The sequence below is a fragment of the Vulpes lagopus genome, chromosome 17 (genome assembly GCF_018345385.1).
Source record: "Vulpes lagopus strain Blue_001 chromosome 17, ASM1834538v1, whole genome shotgun sequence".
Lineage (NCBI taxonomy): Eukaryota > Metazoa > Chordata > Mammalia > Carnivora > Canidae > Vulpes > Vulpes lagopus.
In genome coordinates this window covers 11,785,797-11,803,301 of record NC_054840.1, presented here as the reverse complement: position 1 = coordinate 11,803,301, position 17,505 = coordinate 11,785,797, and the positions used below count along the sequence as shown (strand labels likewise).

Genomic DNA, 17,505 nt, shown 5'->3' with positions numbered 1-17,505 from the left:
TCATTCCATTGTGGTCAGAAAACATACTTGGTATAATTTGACCATTCTTAAATTTAAGACTTAACACCAGTCTTACTTTGCAATCTAATATGATATATCCTGGAAAATATTGCATGTGCTCTTAGGTAAAATGTTCTGCAGCTCTTAGGTAGAATGTTCTGTAAATGTCTATTAAGTCCATATGCTCTATACTGTTGTTTAAGTCCACTTTTTTTCTCTCTCTCTCTTTTTTTTTTAAAGATTTTATTTATTTACTTGACAGAGTGAGATAGAGAGCACAAGCAGCGGGATCGGTGGCAGAGGGAGAGGGGAAAGCCTAATGTAGGCTCCCTCCTAGAACCTCAGGATCATGACCTGAGCCAAAGGCAGATGCTTAACAGACTGAGCCACTCAGGCACCCTGAGTGCCTGACTCCTGTTTCTTTGTTGATTTTCTGTCTGCTTGTTCCATCCATTATTGAAGACGTATGAAAGTATCCTACTAGTATTGTACCACTGTGTACTTCTCCTTCAGTTCTGTCAATGTTTGTTACATATATTTAAGTGTTCAGATGTTGAGTGCATATATATTCACAACTGTTCTATCTTCTTGATGAATTGAACCTATTGTCATTCATCATGTCCCTATTCGTCTCCTGTGACAGTTTTTCACTTAAAATCTATTTTTTCTGATATGAGTGTATCCACCCTTGCTCTCTTTTGGTTGCCATTTGTCTAGAGTATCTTTTTTTCACATTCCTTCACTTTCTGCCTATAAAAAAAAACTATGAGAGGCTAGTATGAATAATTAAACACCAGCAAACTGAATTACCTAGAAGAAATGGATAAATTCCTAGAATCATAAAACCGAATCGTGATGAAATAGATAACTAAAAAGACCAATTCTTTGTAAGGAGATTGAATCAGTAATCAAAAATTTCTTAAAGAAGAGCCCAAGACCAAATGATTACATTGGAAATTGTACTAAACACATAAGGAAGAATTAATGCCAAACCTTCCAAATTTATCCCCCCAAAACTGAAATGGTTAGAATGCTTCCAAACCCATTTGAAAATGGCAGCATAACTCTCATACAAAAGTCAAAGATATCACAAGAAAAAGAAAAACTACAGAATAATACCCCTTATGACTACAGATGCAAACATCCTCAAGAAAATACTAGAGAACCACATTCAGCAGCATATTAAAAAGTTCATACACATGAACAAGCAGAATTTGTTCAATGCAAGGATTGTTCAACATATGAAAATCAATTAATGTGATATACCACATTAACAGAATGAGTATAAAAATCACATGATCATCTGAAAAAGTATTGCAGAAAAAGGTACTTGAAAAAATTCAACACCCTTTCATGATAAAAACTCTTAAAAAATTAGGAATAGAAGGAAATACCTCAACATAATAAAGATCATTCAGTAAACACCCCCAGCTAATATCATACTTATTCAGAAAAAAATGGAGTTTTTTCTCTCTCACACACACAGAATTATTAAAGTTGTAGAAAGTAAAACGAACATGCAAAAATCAGTAGCATTTTTATACACCAACAATGAACTATCAAAAAAGTAAATTAGGAAAATATAATCCAATTTACAACAGCAACACAAATAATACTTATGAATAAAAGCAAGGAGGTGGGAGACTTGTACACTGAAAACTACAAAACACTACTTAAAGATAATGAAAAAGACTCAAACAAATAGAAAGGTAGTCTAAGTTAATGGATTGGAAGAATTAATATTATGAAAAATTTCTGTACTACCCAAAGCAATCTGTAGATTCAAAGCAACCTCTATCAAAATCCCAATGGCATCTTTTATAGAAATATAAAAACAATTCTGCAATTTATGGAACTACAAAAACCCTGAATAGCCAAAATCATCTTGAGAAAGTAGAACAAAGCTGGAGGCATCACATATCTTGATTTCAAAATATACTTCAAAGCCACAGTAATTAAAACAATATAATACCAGCATAAAAATAGATATATAGATTAATGGCAGAGAATAGACAGCACAGAAATCAATCCATACATATATAGTCAATTGATTGACAAGTGTTCCAAAACTACACAATGGAGAGAGGATAGTCAAAAAATGGTGCTGGGAAAACTGGACATACATATGCAGAAGAATGAAACTGGGCCCTTATCTCACATCATACATAAAAATCAGCTCAAAATGGAGTAAAGACATGTAACACATGAAACTGAAAAACTTTTAGGAGAAAACAAAGGGGAAAAGCTTCATGACATTGGTCTTGGCAAATATTTTACCCATATGACACCAAAACACAGGCAACAAAAGCAAAAGTAAACAGGTGACTACATCAAACAAAAAACTTCTGCACAACAAAGGAAACAAACAACAAAGCGAAAGGCAACCTACAGAGCAAGATAAAATATTTAAAGACCATATATCAGATAACATGTAAATCTCCAAATTATATAAGATAGTCCTACACTCAATAGAAGAAGAAAGAAGAAAGAAAAAAAAGAAAAAAAGAAAGAAAGAAAGAGAAAGAAAAAGAAAGAAAGAAAGAAGAAAGAAAGAAAGAAAGAAAGAAAGAAAGAAAGAAAGAAAGAAAGAAAGAAAAGAATGCTAATAACCTGTTAAATTATGGGCAAAGACTTGAATAGACATTTCTCTAAAGAACACATGCAAATGGCCAACAGATAGATGAAAAGATACCCAAATTCACTTATAATCAAGGAAATGCAAAACCACAATGAGATATCACCTCACACCTGTTATCATGGGCTATTATCCAAAAAACAAACACAGTAAGTTTTGGAAAGGATATGGAGAAATTGGAATCCTTGTGCACTGTTGGAAGTGCACAAGGGAATGCAAAGTGGTGCAGCCACTTAGGAAAACAGCATGGATATTCCTCCAAAAATTAAGAATAGAAATACCATACAATTTAAATATTGCCTGGTATAGATCATTTAAAAATAAGTAATTTACTTTTTTTAAAAGAAAATATTCAAATTGAATTATTGGTCAAAGTGATCGTTAAGTCCAAGTGCTGAATTGTAGTCCATCATTGTAAAACTTACATTCACAGCTTCATCTTCTGTTAGACTCTCATCTATTGTTATATTGGGCAAATCTGGCCAAACCTATAGAGAAAGAAAAATGGGAAAATAGTTGAAAATAAATTCAGCACGATACGACTATGTTTTAAAAAAAGTATAATAGAGTTTTGGAAGCATATTATTATACCACAGATGCCCAGGTCAGTAATTCCTTCAATTGTTTTTTTCAGTTTGTGTTTTGGTAAATGTATCATTTGCAAACTATTCCCATTTCCAGATTAATTTCCTCTTTAACATCACAAATAGGAAATAGAATGCCAATCTTTGTAGTAGTAGTTACTTTAAAACCAATGCATGTAACCAAAAGTTCTAGTCAAGAACTAATATGAAGGCATATACTAAATTTAATTTAATGTGGTATATTAAAACTGTTTCTATAATAAAACTGTTTCTATAATTATTCCAGTATTAAAATCTAAAAATAATAAATATATTTTTATTTAAAAGGAATTGAAATTTGAGTTGGATAATGCCATGCTGAGGCAAATATTTTCTTAGTTTTCACAATCAGTACTAAATACTCCTCTTTCTCACCCTCCCTACCTTCATCTCTGTCTGTTTCCATGCCTACCAATGTGTTCTGCTACCTCAACCACAAACACACGTGAGCCCACATTCAATCATGCTAAAAGCTCCGAGAATTTGAATATGTGTAGTAAAAGTTAGATAGTTCCATATAGAAAAAAATCTAGATAATTCCCAAGGACTAATTACCTACAAGGCATTAGTTGCTGATAAGGTATAGTACTATAAAGGAATGGAACAGAAGATAGAAAACTGAGAAAAATGTATAGATATATTGAACGGGAAGAAAATAGGAAGAAAAAAAAACCCTTTCTGTGGCCAACATGCCATGCTCTATACTTGCATGCTTCTTAAATGTTATGATTCCTCATTAAGTTTATTGTATGATGTTTTCTATTTTATTTTTAACTTTTCGTTTTGAAATATTTTCACTTACAGAAAGCTACAAAAATTGTAACTAGAGTTCTATTTCCTTCATTGTTTCTACTAATGTTAACATATTTATAACCTCTCTACAATTATTAAAACCAAGAAATTGCATTCATACAATAGTATAAAGTAATCTAAAGGCCATATTTGAATTTCACCACTTTTATCACTAGTGTGCTATTTTTGGTCCAGGATTAAAAAAAAAAAAAAAAAGGATTTTACATTGCATTTCATTGTGTTTCCCATTACAGAAATCTGTTTTTGTTTTTCATTCTAGCTAGAATTAATGGATTTTTTGTTTACTCTTTTATATATAACCAAAATTAGGATATTTCTGTATTAATATACCCGTCTAAATATTTTTGCTTAAAAGTAATTCAATAAATTATATTCCTTGTTCAAGTCAGGAATGTAAGTATAGCTCTTGAAAACATTGTCTCTTCTTTTGTTAATGAAAGAAGTACAAACATATAAGTGACTTGCAGTGCAGAATAATGAACAGCCATCTTATTAATGTTAATTTTACAGTAAAACACAAGACATTCTAAGAAATGCAATAAAAGACAATTTAAAGATGAAACAAATAGTATTTAGACATATGAACTATACAAATTCACTGTTTCTAATAATTTGAATTGAAATCAGAATACATATTATTTTATTAGCTATTAAATCATTACATTTCTGTATTCTATATCTCTCCCTCTGAATATGTCTTTAACAGTTTTTTTCTTACTCAATAGAAACTTTCAATGAAATAACATTTTATGCTTATTTTATCTCAAGATATCAATTCAGTACCTTTGCCCAACAAATATCATTGGTGTTAGGCCATTTGACAAAAACATCTTTCTCCTGTCCTCTTTCAAATGCAGAATAATACTTTGTTTCATTTCCTGAAATTGCTGGATCCTAAAATTAAAATGAAAGACACACCAGGTAACTCTGGAATAAAGTATAGCCACTCGAGTCACTGTTATGAAACAAATTTTCCACAATTACATTATCATTTTACTGTGTTCTCACATAGACTGACAAATAGACAGTATAGACTTCAATGTTCTAGCTAGATTGTCCTCTAAATCCCATAGAAGGAAATTTTAAGAACTTTTGAAAATGTATTCGTTATGATTTCAAGAAAGATTGCTAGTATTTTTCATTTTGTTTTTATTTCTACCAGTGGGATTACTGCCTGCCTAGCTTGCTTCCTGTAAGATATTGATAAAATATTCTCCCCACTGAATCACTAACTTGAAGTCAAATTTTTAAACATGACCAACATAAGAAGTAGTCCCATAGAATGATTTGAGAATTGTATAGAAATGGAAAAATCCATCATTACTTTGTGATAGCTTCTATAAACTGAGACTAGTTTGTAGCTTCAAAGATTATTAGACGATAGCATGCCTTTGACTTCCAGATTCAATCTTAAATCTCTAAGGATATACCAAAATGTAAAGGTAGTCTGGTAGTGGCCCATGTAAATAAAAATGTTAAAGGAAGAATTTAAAGTAATAGTCTATAAAATAAAATAAAATATAATATAATAAAATATAATAAAATATAAAATAAAATAAATAATAAAATAAAATAAAAGTCTTCTATTTTGAAAAACCTCCCTCCCACCTCATTCTAAGAGAGAAATTTTAAGGAAATCAAGATAATAAGTCTCAGAAAAATATAAAATATAAATACTGACCAGGATAATAATGTATCTCATTCCTTCCTGTCTTATTTTGTCAACAAACGCAGGAAGGTCACGGAAGTTTTCATCAATTGTAAAGTCTAGTTGCCTTTCCATGTAATCAATGTCTGTATACTGAACATCCTAAAACATATGAAGAATATGGTAGTGGGGTAAGAATCACAGGAGTCAGTGCATCCCTTTCTGTCATCTTATAAAAGTAATAGCACTATGAAATTTTAAATGCTTTTTCACTTAATCCTAAAGAGAATTAAGTAAGTAACACAAGGTTCAACAACAACAACAACAACAAAAAAACTAACATATAAAATGCAAAATAGTCCATTAACAAGTTCATATAACTGTTGTTTATTAACAGTACACTTAACAATTTTCATTTCTAAAAATTCTTTCAGATCAGTACCTTTTGTTATGTACTTCCCAAAGGAAATAGGAAGACACAGGAGTAAAGGATTTATGAGGCAATGAAATTACAATAAATGGCAATTTGGAATTTTGTACAACATATACAGAAATAGATGTTGTTATTTTTCCAGAAACATAAACGCAAAAAAAAATAAATGTTTGAATTCTATCATGACATCTTTAATTTAGAACTAAATAACAAAATTTTAAATTATTTTCTGTTAATAGACATTAATTCAATTTCTTCTTCTAGGTGTTATAAAAGTATAGCTGGTAGAGTGGACCCAATTGATAATGGAAAAAACTCCCTTTTTATAAAAAATTTTCACTTGCATATTTCTGTATCATCTACCTATACAATTAATTTCCTCATAATAATGTATTCAGGGATCATATACTTGATTTTAATACATGTACCAAAGTCTTATAACGAGGCCCTTATTCTTCTTTGAGTGAGTTCTTATATACCAAGCATTCTGGATTTCACTGTTTAAGTGCTCCCAGAAAGACACCTGGGATTCCTTAATCTTTCTAAAAAATAAAATCACAGGGATGATTATTTCTAGAGACTCAATAACATTTAGTTTCCTGAATAGTGAGGGAAGAAGACATTCTGCAAGTCCTCTAGTTCTGTGTTCTAACATTCACTTATTCCAGGGCAAAAATCATGCAGTTTCATCTCCAATGTCTTCTCCATAATTTGTCACATCAGTTGATGAAGTAGGTTTCTGTGGAGTCTTATTCGCATATAAAGAAAATATGGGAAATACATCTGAGTCTTAGGCAACTCAAAGTTTGTGAGAGAAAACCAACTGCACAATGACTTGTTTAGTACAACTCAGGGTCATGGAACTAGAGAGAAAGGAGAAAAAGAAATGGTATTTTCCCTTTTCCTCCATCTAATAAAGACACTTTATAAAAATCTTATAACTAAGTCATTAGATGCTACAAAAAAAAACTAAGTATCAATTATTGCCAAATGCTTAATTTTAAAGTCTATTTATTTGCTTCATTTTGCTCTAATAGATAACATATTTAACACTTTTAAAACTACTATACATACATAGGGGATCTGAGCAGCCACCATCTCATCATATACTTGCTGAACTTGTGAAGTATTTCTGTACCCATAACGACATATTTGGAATCCCAAAGCCCAGTACGGTGGCATGACTGGTCGGCCAATTACCTTTGGAGAAAAAAAAATTATTTGTGAACTAAGAGAGTTACTCTATTTTACAAAGAAAACTTTAAAAAATTATATAATCATACTTCATGGTATTGCTTTGTTGCAACTTCTGGAGTTGGGCCCAAAAACATATAAAAGTCCAAGATTCCTCCAATCACACGGTAAGTTAGAGCAGGAGTTGGCTGAAATGTAACATCTGGAAATTCAAAATATGATTACATGTTTATTTACATATAAGATATTAGTTCACTAAAGAGTCACATAAAATATGAGAATTTCAAAAAATGATTGTTTTACCCATTGCATTGCTGTTAAGTAATAAAACTCCATGAGCATAGCCTTCGTCTTCCAGAGCCATGTAATAGGGATGAAATCCATAGGAATTAAGTTTATACTAAAATAAAAATTAAACATAATATAAATATTTAAATAATAAAAGCATAATATTTAAAAATAGCATATGAGTTTTGTCAAAGTAATATTTAAATTAATCATAAGATTAAGCCTATATGAATTTAAAGTTTCCTCTTTGTACACAAAACTATGCTTAAATTAAAATAAATATATTTCCTTTAGAAAATAATCTCTATTATTTGAACCATTACTGCTTTAGAGCATACAAATTCATGTACAGATTTGTAATTCTGTACATGAAAATTCATGTAACCCACAAATATTGTCACATTAACTGATGTAAAAACCATTAGGAAAAAAAAAAAAAAAAAAAACCATTAGGGTAGTTGGGTTTCCTTCAACAGGTATATCTTATCTATAAATTGGAACTTCTTTTTTGATAACAAAATTTCCTAGAAATAATTAAAATGATGAAAGTATTCAAACTTATTAATAACTTATATGGTAATACCTATGTTTATATTTTATGATAATATTTTAAATGATAATATCTTGTTTATATAATAGTTTACAAAACATTTAATTTCATTCTCAGCTAGATCTTTTCACTTTTCAGTATAAAAAACTTATATTCAGGGTCATGAAATGAATTGTCAAAAGTCGCAAAACTTTTAATTTAATGATCCCTAATCAAACTGACATCTTTAGGGGCACCAGGGTGGCTCAGTCAGTTAAGTCTCCAACTCTTGATTTCAACTCAGGTCAGTCTCAGGGCCATGAGATCGAGCCTCGAGTGGGCTTGTGATTCTCTCTCTACTTTTCTCTCTCCAGTCTGCCCCACCCCCACAACTCTTGCTTGTGTTCTCTCTCTAAAAAGAAAGAAAGAAAAAGAAAAAGAAAGAAAGAGAGAGAGAGAAGAAAAGAAAGAAAGAAACTGACCTCTTTGATTCACACTGTATCCCAGTAATTAACATGTGAAAGATTTATATATTGGGTATCAAGATTATATTAAACTAATAATGCCAATACTTAGGTTGCATAGTTTTTAAAAATACATTTTTTAAAGATTTTATTTATTTATTCATGAGAGACACAGAGAGAGAGAGAGGCAGAGACATATGCAGAGGGAGAAGCAGGCTCCATGCAGGAAGCTCAATGTAGGACTTGATCCTGGGACTCTGGGATCACATCCTGAGCCAAAGGCAAATGCTCAACCACTGAGCTACCCAGGCATCCCTAAAAAAATACACTTTGTAAAACATACTGTCAAGTTGATACAAATAAAAACAGCCTTTATAAACTAAATTTGAATTAAGTTGTTTAAGCACAATAAGTGTTTGCAATAGTATACACATTTATGTATTTATTTTTATAGATTTTCTGTATTTATTTGAGAAAGACAGAGATAATAAGCGAAAGTGAGGGAGAACACAAGCGGAAAGGAGGGGCAGTCTCCCCACTGAACAGGGAGCCCTATGTGGGGCTCAATCGCAGGAATCATGAACTGAACTGAAGGCAGAGCTTAAAAGACTGAGCTACCCAGGCACCCCAATACACTTAAAATCTCATACTGAATATATCCTTTCGATCAAATAATGTGTGAAAAATGGAAATGAGCTAGTATGTTTTATTAAAGCGTGTTTTTTTCATGATATGGTTAGAAAAACTATAGTTAATATCAGCTGTGCAATGCATTAAATATTCATGAAATGTATTCCATTAATAAGATAAAACATTGGGAAAAGTGACATGAGTGTATAAAAACATTTTCTACAGATGTAACTAATAGTATGGCCTCATACTATTACACCTGTAGCTGGGTATCATAAAGGAAAATGTTAGCATCAAATCAGTATCAAAGGAGTAAAAAATCAAAGACAACTCTAGTCAGTTATTACTAAAAGCTGCGAGTTAAAGTAGATTTGGCAGGGGATTCTGAATCTGAATATTTTGTTCTACATAGTTGAGAGGATAAGGGATGGGTTGCACCTCACTTTTCACTGTAATCAAGGATGTTATCCATCCAGTCCTCTGCCTTCACCCGTAATTTATTGTGGCTTTTTTTTTTAAGATTTATTTTTATTTATTTATTTATGATAGACATAGAGAGAGAGAAAGGCAGAGACACAGGAGGAGGGAGAAGCAGGCTCCACGCAGGGAGCCCGACGTGGGACTCGATCCCGGGTCTCCAGGATCGCGCCCTGGGCCAAAAGCAGGCGCGAAACCGCTGAGCCACCCAGGGATCCCCTATTGTGGCTTTTTTGTTTGCTTTTTAGAAAATCACAGTAGCAAATCTGGGCCCCGTTGTCATTACTTCATTACTGAAGTCTAGGCCTACAGAGAAGTTGCTGAGATCCTAATCATGGTCTTAACTGCTCATGGAGTGGTCAAATATTGATACCTACACCAGGGGGTTGGTCTCTTGTGAACATTCCCCAGGTATTCCAGTTCAGGTCTCTCTTAAATGCTGTATGTTCCACTTCCCCAAAACCATATATATATTCTGATGGCAGGCGAGTAGATATTTGAATAAACTGGTCATTAAAAGCAAATCCTGGCAGCTGAGAATCCCAACTGAAAAGAAAAGAATACAATTCTAATCCTGAAAATACATACAAATTAGCACTACAAATACTTGGTAATTCTTTCTTAGGTTATCTGAAAAGCAGTAATATTTTTCTCTATATTCCTTATTGTTGTACTGAAACACCAAATGACAAGAACTATCTCACTACATTTTTCTTTTGACTAAGTTAGAGAATATCTAAAGTATGTTTCATTTATTCAACATTATTAATAAAATAAATTATATGATGAATATGATTATATGATTATCTTTAGATATATATTGCTTTTAAAAATAAAATTAATATTAGTATAACTAATATTAATATAACTTATTAATAAAATTAATAAGTTATAAATATGACCTAGAAGTAATATATTTCCAAGGAATGAAAAGTTCTGTTTTCCTGTTCCCTTGAGATAATCACAGTAAACTTTTTCTATGTATAGAATGAAATGAAATCAGTATAAAAATAAACTATAAGGCATGATGGATATTTTAATTCCAAGCTAATTACTACTCCCAATCATTTTCTTTCTTTTATTTTGTATTTATAAAAATTGGTGTTTAAAAAAAAATCCAGAAGAAATGTGTTACAGAGAATATATTGTTTTTCTAGTGATTTGCAAGAATGTAAAGGAAGAAGAAAAGAAGTTAAGGTTGGAAGGAAAAAGAAATGTAATAATTACAAATAATTTGGGACACATAAATTTCTATATTAAGTATTTTGGAGAAGTATTTACTAAAAATAATGCTTTCCAAATAAAAATAAATAATGCCATTGCACCAGAAGTCATTTACAAAATGACTTCACTTCTTATCCTCTGAAACAAAAATATTGTCATCATACAATTTTTAAAACTCTACAGACATAATTTTCTTCATTATTTGTATCCATCCTGACAATACCTGTCAAAATTCTGACACCATCTTCTATAAAGAAGCATGGCAAGCTTAAATTAGTAAAATTTTCTCTTAATATGCTATAGTTTGTTTACAAGCTCTACATTTTACTAAAATAAAAATAATCTTTTTACATAAATTTATTCATTGTAACATAAAAATATAGACAGGTGTATGTATCATAATTTCCTTTCATCAATACCTGGTGGAGATAGTATTAATTGTCAGATTTCAGAATTAATAAACTTCAACTTCAATTAATTTCTTATTAAATATTTACATAATACATTTCCAAATACTTATTTTGTTAACACACACACTTTTCAAGAGGAATCTTGATTTGGGTTGTAACTTGATTAGAAGAATGAGTGTGATAATAACGAAATCACATCCAAAATGTAGATGAAATTTTACTAATGCTTAATGATAGTCTCATGAGTGTGATAATTGTTTAGTTTAAAAATGTTAAAACAGGCAAACTTATTTAATAGAAATAAAAACCTTTTCAGTGTGATGACTGATACTGTAGCACAGTGAAAATCTTACTTTTCCCCTCTAACTTAAAATAAAAATATTCTTCATATCAAATAATTCAATCACTTACATAACTCTTCCTGTACTTCTTCTTCGAACCTGGATGCCAAAAGGATTTTCTCTGATTTCAACATCATAAAGTCTATTTTCATAGGTACTTGTTGGCACGTCTGGAATGTTTAAAGGTATTGGAACTTCATATCTCTTTGTTTGGGGATCATAAATCTATTGCAGAGAAACAATGAAAATAAATGTTTCACTCTTATTGTTAAAACATCATGTAAATAACAAATAATTCAAATAATTCCTCAAACAAGAACATTAGAATTCTTGTTTATATAATTCTTAATTCTGTATCTATGGCCCTTTATCTATAAGGAAACCTCATTCACATGTATTGAGATCAAATTATGAACTGCATTTTATCATTTGTTTAATATTTTATAATTCATTTTGCCATACAATGAGAAATCTTCAAAAAATGAGAGCTAAATATTCTCCTATGTGGATATACAGAATTATTTACCACTTCATGGTTAGACTCAGAAGTTGTTTCCATATTTCTGGTCACATGTATGATCCTACAATGAATATTAATGGTTATTTATGTTTATTCATGTCTTTATTTCCCCAGTACATTTCTGAGAAGTGATAGTATTAGGCTAGTATTAGTGTGCTAAAATTTGTAGGGTCTTTGATATCTATTTTCCAAACATAGTATACTAATTAATATTCTTACCAAAATGTGTACTCTAATACGATTTCCTATTAAACTAAAAGCATTTTTTAAATTGTCATGTATTTCTTTGCTGATGAGAATCAACCTTTTTCTACATGATATTCAACATTTAACTTTCCCATTTTTAAAATTTTCCTTTTGTTCCTTTTATTTTCCACTAATATAAATATTTTAATATTTTTATCTCTAATTTTTATTTCTTCTATTAAATGTCTGTTTAGGAGGTCTTAACCTTTTTTTGTTTTTGGTTACATGAGTTGTAATTGCTTGGTTTCTGTCATGTATATGGCAAATACTTATCCATTTTTTGTTTGCCTTCTAATTTTTTATAGTGTTTGTTGATGTTGAAATATATTTAATTGTTATGTAAGAAAATATAGAGATTTTTATCTGTGGAATTTATATTTTTGTATCTGTGGTTTAAAAGGTTTTCACTAGGCAGTTGCAAGATATAAAAGTAGCTATTTTTTTTTCTGAGCTTATGTTTGGTTGATTTTGTATATACATAAGCACGTCTTTTATACACACACACATATATCTTTTATGCTATCTTCTTTCAATAAACTTTCAGGTAATTCTGGCTGTAGTTCTGCACTGTTTAAATTTGGTAAATTTTATGCCTTCTTTTTCTGAATTTTAACTATTGCCATTATCATAGTTTTTTTTTTTTCCAGATGAACTTAAAGAAAATGAGTCAACGTAAAAAAAAAAACAGAATTAGGATTTTTAAAATTTGCTTGTTTTCATAATGCTATTTAAAATCTATCAACACTTTTTTGGGGGAGTGCCCAGATGGTACAATCAGTTGGGCATTGAACTCTTGTTTTTGGCCCAGGTTGATGGTGATCTCAGGGCCTTCAGATCAGCCCTGAATACTGCTCCTTGCTCAGCAGGGAGTCTGCTTGAGACTTTCCCTATCCCCGCCCCCCTCCATCTTGTTGGAGCAAAAGTATTCAGGTGTATGCTCTCTCTCTTAGATAAATAAATAAATCTTTTAAAAAATCTATCAACACTTTCTAAGTCTTTTTCTTATAAACAATTTACTCCTATGATTTTTGATATTTTTGTTGCTAATTTGTTTTTCTCATTTGATTTTACTAATGGGACTTGCCTCCATTTCAATTTCTAAATGGTGAATGATAGCATACAGCAAAACATTTTTTTGGAGATATTTTACATCTATCATTTGCTGATCTTCTTAATATTTTTAATAGTTTTCTTAATGGACTCCCTTGGAGCTCTTAAGTAAAAATAATGAGAATAAACTGATCGTTGCCAGATGAGAGGAGTGGAGGCTTCCACAAAGTGGGTGAAAGGGCTTGGGAGATGCAGACTTCCAGTTGTGGAATGAACAGATTAGGGAGATGAAAGGTACAGTTTAGGGAATGTACTGTAATAAAGTTATATGGTGACAGATGGTAACTACACTTCTGTTGAACTTAGCATAATGTATAGATTTGTGAAATCACTACTTTGTACACCTCAAACCAACTTAAAATTTTGTGCCAACTATACTTCAATTTAAAAAATAACCAGTAAATGTACTATTGAATGAAAAAAAATTTTTTAGATCTGCTGCATTGGTCTGAAAATTCAGGTCACTATTTAAAAATAATGGAAATAGTATCCTGTTTTGTTAAAATTTTTTGTTTACATTAATGGTACTATAAATATAGTCCGATTCTAAGTAATTTATGTATTAGGAAGAATTTAATAGTTTTTTAAATCACCAGTCCATGTTTAATTATTCACAAAATTGCAAAAATAAGAAGCCTTATTTACTGAGCACCTAGCTATGAGTTGTATAGGAAAAAAGCTTTATTTTTGTAAAATCGAAATAACTCCAACTAAATTTATAATCCTTAATATTACATTAAAATTGAAATATCTAAGCTATTCAGAATCTCATCTTGGGAGATAAGTCATGGATTGGGAGAGTTTATATTAAACATACCTTAAACTGCAGCATATCATTTTTGTGATATTTCACTTCCACACGAAGAGTTGAGATGGGTTCAGAAGGTAGCTTTATTCGAGCACTTGTAGGATTCAGTTGCAGGTCAGTTGTTATACCCATTGATGAATACTGAGTTGAACGGACTAAATATGGGTTGGATTGTCTAGGAAAGTAACAGTCTGGTGCTTTGGAGCTAAAAGACTAAAAACATGATACATGTTTGTTACCAGAAATTGTAAGCATCGTTACATTGATCTCTTCAAAACAGGTAGACATGTTTAATAACATGTATAATTTATAAATTTTATTAATACTAAAATAAAATTATAATCACAACACAAAATACCTATTATGCAACCCAAAACACCATATTCTAAAATGTTATATATAATTTTATATTTTGACTCTAAAGACAGACCAATAGAGGAAGAGAATCAAATATCAGCTTTTCAACAGAAAATAGAATGATTCTGTGGTCTTTGCAAAAATTAAGTATGTTACACACAAATTTTGATTTCATGCTTGTTCTATTCATGTTAACTATTGACTTTTGTGTGTAAAATGGCTCTACAACAGCCCTCAAAGGGCTTGTACTTAAAGTTCTTTTCTTTTACTTATAATGAAACTATATCATTCCTTATTTCATGACTGGTCCTTATACTGGTCAATAATATCCTGACCAGTATTTGAATAGGAACTGTGGCCAAAGATCAAAGTTAATTGGTTTAAAAAAAAAGAAAAAGAAAAAAAGTAATTGATTTATATAAGGGTGGAAGCGAAGACCTAAGAAAAAGAATGATAAATAGTGGTACTGAGGGCTAGTTGCCTTATAATAGCCCATTCTCCCATCTTTCTTATTTATTAAACTGGGAGAAGCAACATGCCCATCTACATGTCCCAGCCACTTCTGAGGAACTTATATATGATCTCTAAAACCTCTTTAAAAGAAAAAAGTATAAGCTGATTAAAATAGGATGGCCTTCTTCCTTCTAGCCATGGGCTTGGAATGCCTACATAATGACAGAAGACATAATACAACCTTGAGGATAAAAAGAAATTGATTATCATAAGAAATTGATGACATTGAGAGGCCAGTATATTAGGTGTGGGACTCTCTTTTTCTTTTTTGCAAGAGAAAAATAAGTCGTGTCTTGTTTAAAATCATCATTCTGTTGAATGAATGACCAAAATAACTGGCTAGAAATTATCCCTTAGTAGAACTTACAATAGTGCATCAATTTCAGAAGTTTTAATAACTTTAGACAATGCTTTTGAAAAACTGTCTCTTAGTGGTATAATACCTTAGTAAATTAAGCTGGTCGGCTATAGACAACATCTAACGAGTCCAACAAATAGAGGACTACTTTACTAAGTAAAATGGGCACACTTTATTAAGTAAAGTAAGGCACACTGTCCAAACTGCCTGGAAAGCAATTTACACATTCATTTAGCCTGACATTTACTAAGCTATGTCTTTGGAGAATTAATTAAGGTAAAAATAAATTATCCATCAAAGTCCTAATTTCAAATTCCCAATGTTTTTCTAGATGAATTTAGTTCATATGTTGTAGAATTAAAATTATAATACATAATCATTATGTTGAGATATTTATGTAAAAGTCATATTATGAATCATAATTAAAATTATCAGTACCGCTTCCCATAAACAGCCACGTGTTTCACATTTTTCTTTACTTGCAGTGTCTGCATCTGGGTAACAATTAAACTTTTCATTTTCTGAGAAAATTTGATTCCACTGAAGAGTAAAGTTTCCTCCAAGGTTCAATTTGAGATTGTAAATTAGGAGACTCTGAAGACAAAGAAACATTAAAGAATATTTGTGAGCACTGGATTATTTAAAAATACTTAACACTTATAAAATGCAGCAACCACAGCAATTCTTCAAAACAAATCGTTTGTAATTTTAATAGAATACTTAAAGAAGAGATGAGAAAGGGGAAAATATGTCATGCCAGTAAAATGGCTAGAACCTCAAGACAAGAAAACTATGAGAAACTGTAGAATACAAACGAAAGACATTATTGCTAAATCCAGACATGAGTTCAGTTCTCAGTTCTGCCATTTAATGCTTATAAATCTTTGGGAAAATTGACTATCCTCTATTATCTTCAATTTCCTCCCCCTATAAAATGGGGATGATGGCTACTACTAAAGGGTGTTGCTATACAGAATGCATGATAAATGAAATCCATAGCACTTAACACAGTGTCTGGGGCAGATTAGGTATGAAATAAATGTTAGTTCCCTCAAGGGTGGGAGAAGTTAACCACTTAAGTTGATATGGAGGACGCCAGAGTCAGAAAAGGGAAATATTTATTTCTTCAGTTCTGCCTCCAATTTCAGGAACAAGTTAGGAAAAGAACATGGCATGATGCAAAAAAGAAAAAAAAAAATTAGACAATGGTTATATACATATATATATTCTAACACATAATTCTTTCTATTATTAGGATATTGAAAAGTTATGTTTGTTGTCTCTATACCCTGAGAATAATTTGCACAAAATTTATCCCAGAGCTTCCATCTTCATAGCTTACTTTTTGATATCAACTTACTTTCATATCTCTTTCTATAAGCATAAAGACAGACACAGATATAAATTGAGATTGCAAAAATGAAATAAAATTATTTTTGTATTATACTCTCCTGATAATCTTTGTTAGAGTCATAAAGTTTTTAGTAGGGCTATATTGTCTAATTTATAATAATTATTACAGCCCTAGGAATATATATATTATATTTGTCTCCATATTATATATATAATATAATATATATATTATAGTATTTTTGCTAAATAAAAATGATTAGCTAATACAAATTTTTATGAAAATTACCAGCTGAAAAACTTGGCCAGAGGACTTAGGAATTAGAAAAATATACTCTAGGAGAATATTGTCTCAAGTAAATCAGAATTTATGCTGATATTACCAGTAATTTAGTATGTATATGAATCGTGGGGGAAAAATGTCAATAAAAATCACTTCAGGGGCACCTGGGTGGCTCACTGGATTAAGTTTCCACCTTCTGGGCAGCCCAGGTAGCTGAGCGGTTTAGCGCCGCCTTCAGCCTAGTTTAGATA

The 17,505-nt window shown here is 30.9% G+C and overlaps 1 protein-coding gene across 3 annotated transcripts in view; it reads right to left on the bottom strand.

The window, feature by feature from the left end:
* The window catches only part of SI (sucrase-isomaltase), a 90,099-nt gene that overhangs the window by 30,978 nt on the left and 41,616 nt on the right, over window positions 1-17,505 (bottom strand). For all 3 annotated transcript variants that reach the window (XR_005984299.1, XM_041732071.1, XM_041732072.1), the window contains 10 exons: window positions 16,060-16,215; window positions 14,403-14,606; window positions 11,780-11,934; window positions 10,112-10,280; window positions 7,650-7,746; window positions 7,436-7,548; window positions 7,227-7,352; window positions 5,753-5,881; window positions 4,855-4,965; window positions 3,061-3,123 (listed from right to left, as the gene is read on the bottom strand). Coding sequence is in view for 2 of the 3 variants with exons in the window: in XM_041732071.1 (XP_041588005.1) it covers window positions 3,061-3,123; window positions 4,855-4,965; window positions 5,753-5,881; window positions 7,227-7,352; window positions 7,436-7,548; window positions 7,650-7,746; window positions 10,112-10,280; window positions 11,780-11,934; window positions 14,403-14,606; window positions 16,060-16,215 (1,323 nt within the window). In the remaining variant the exon portion in view is untranslated. The remainder of the gene's footprint in view (window positions 1-3,060; window positions 3,124-4,854; window positions 4,966-5,752; window positions 5,882-7,226; window positions 7,353-7,435; window positions 7,549-7,649; window positions 7,747-10,111; window positions 10,281-11,779; window positions 11,935-14,402; window positions 14,607-16,059; window positions 16,216-17,505) is intronic.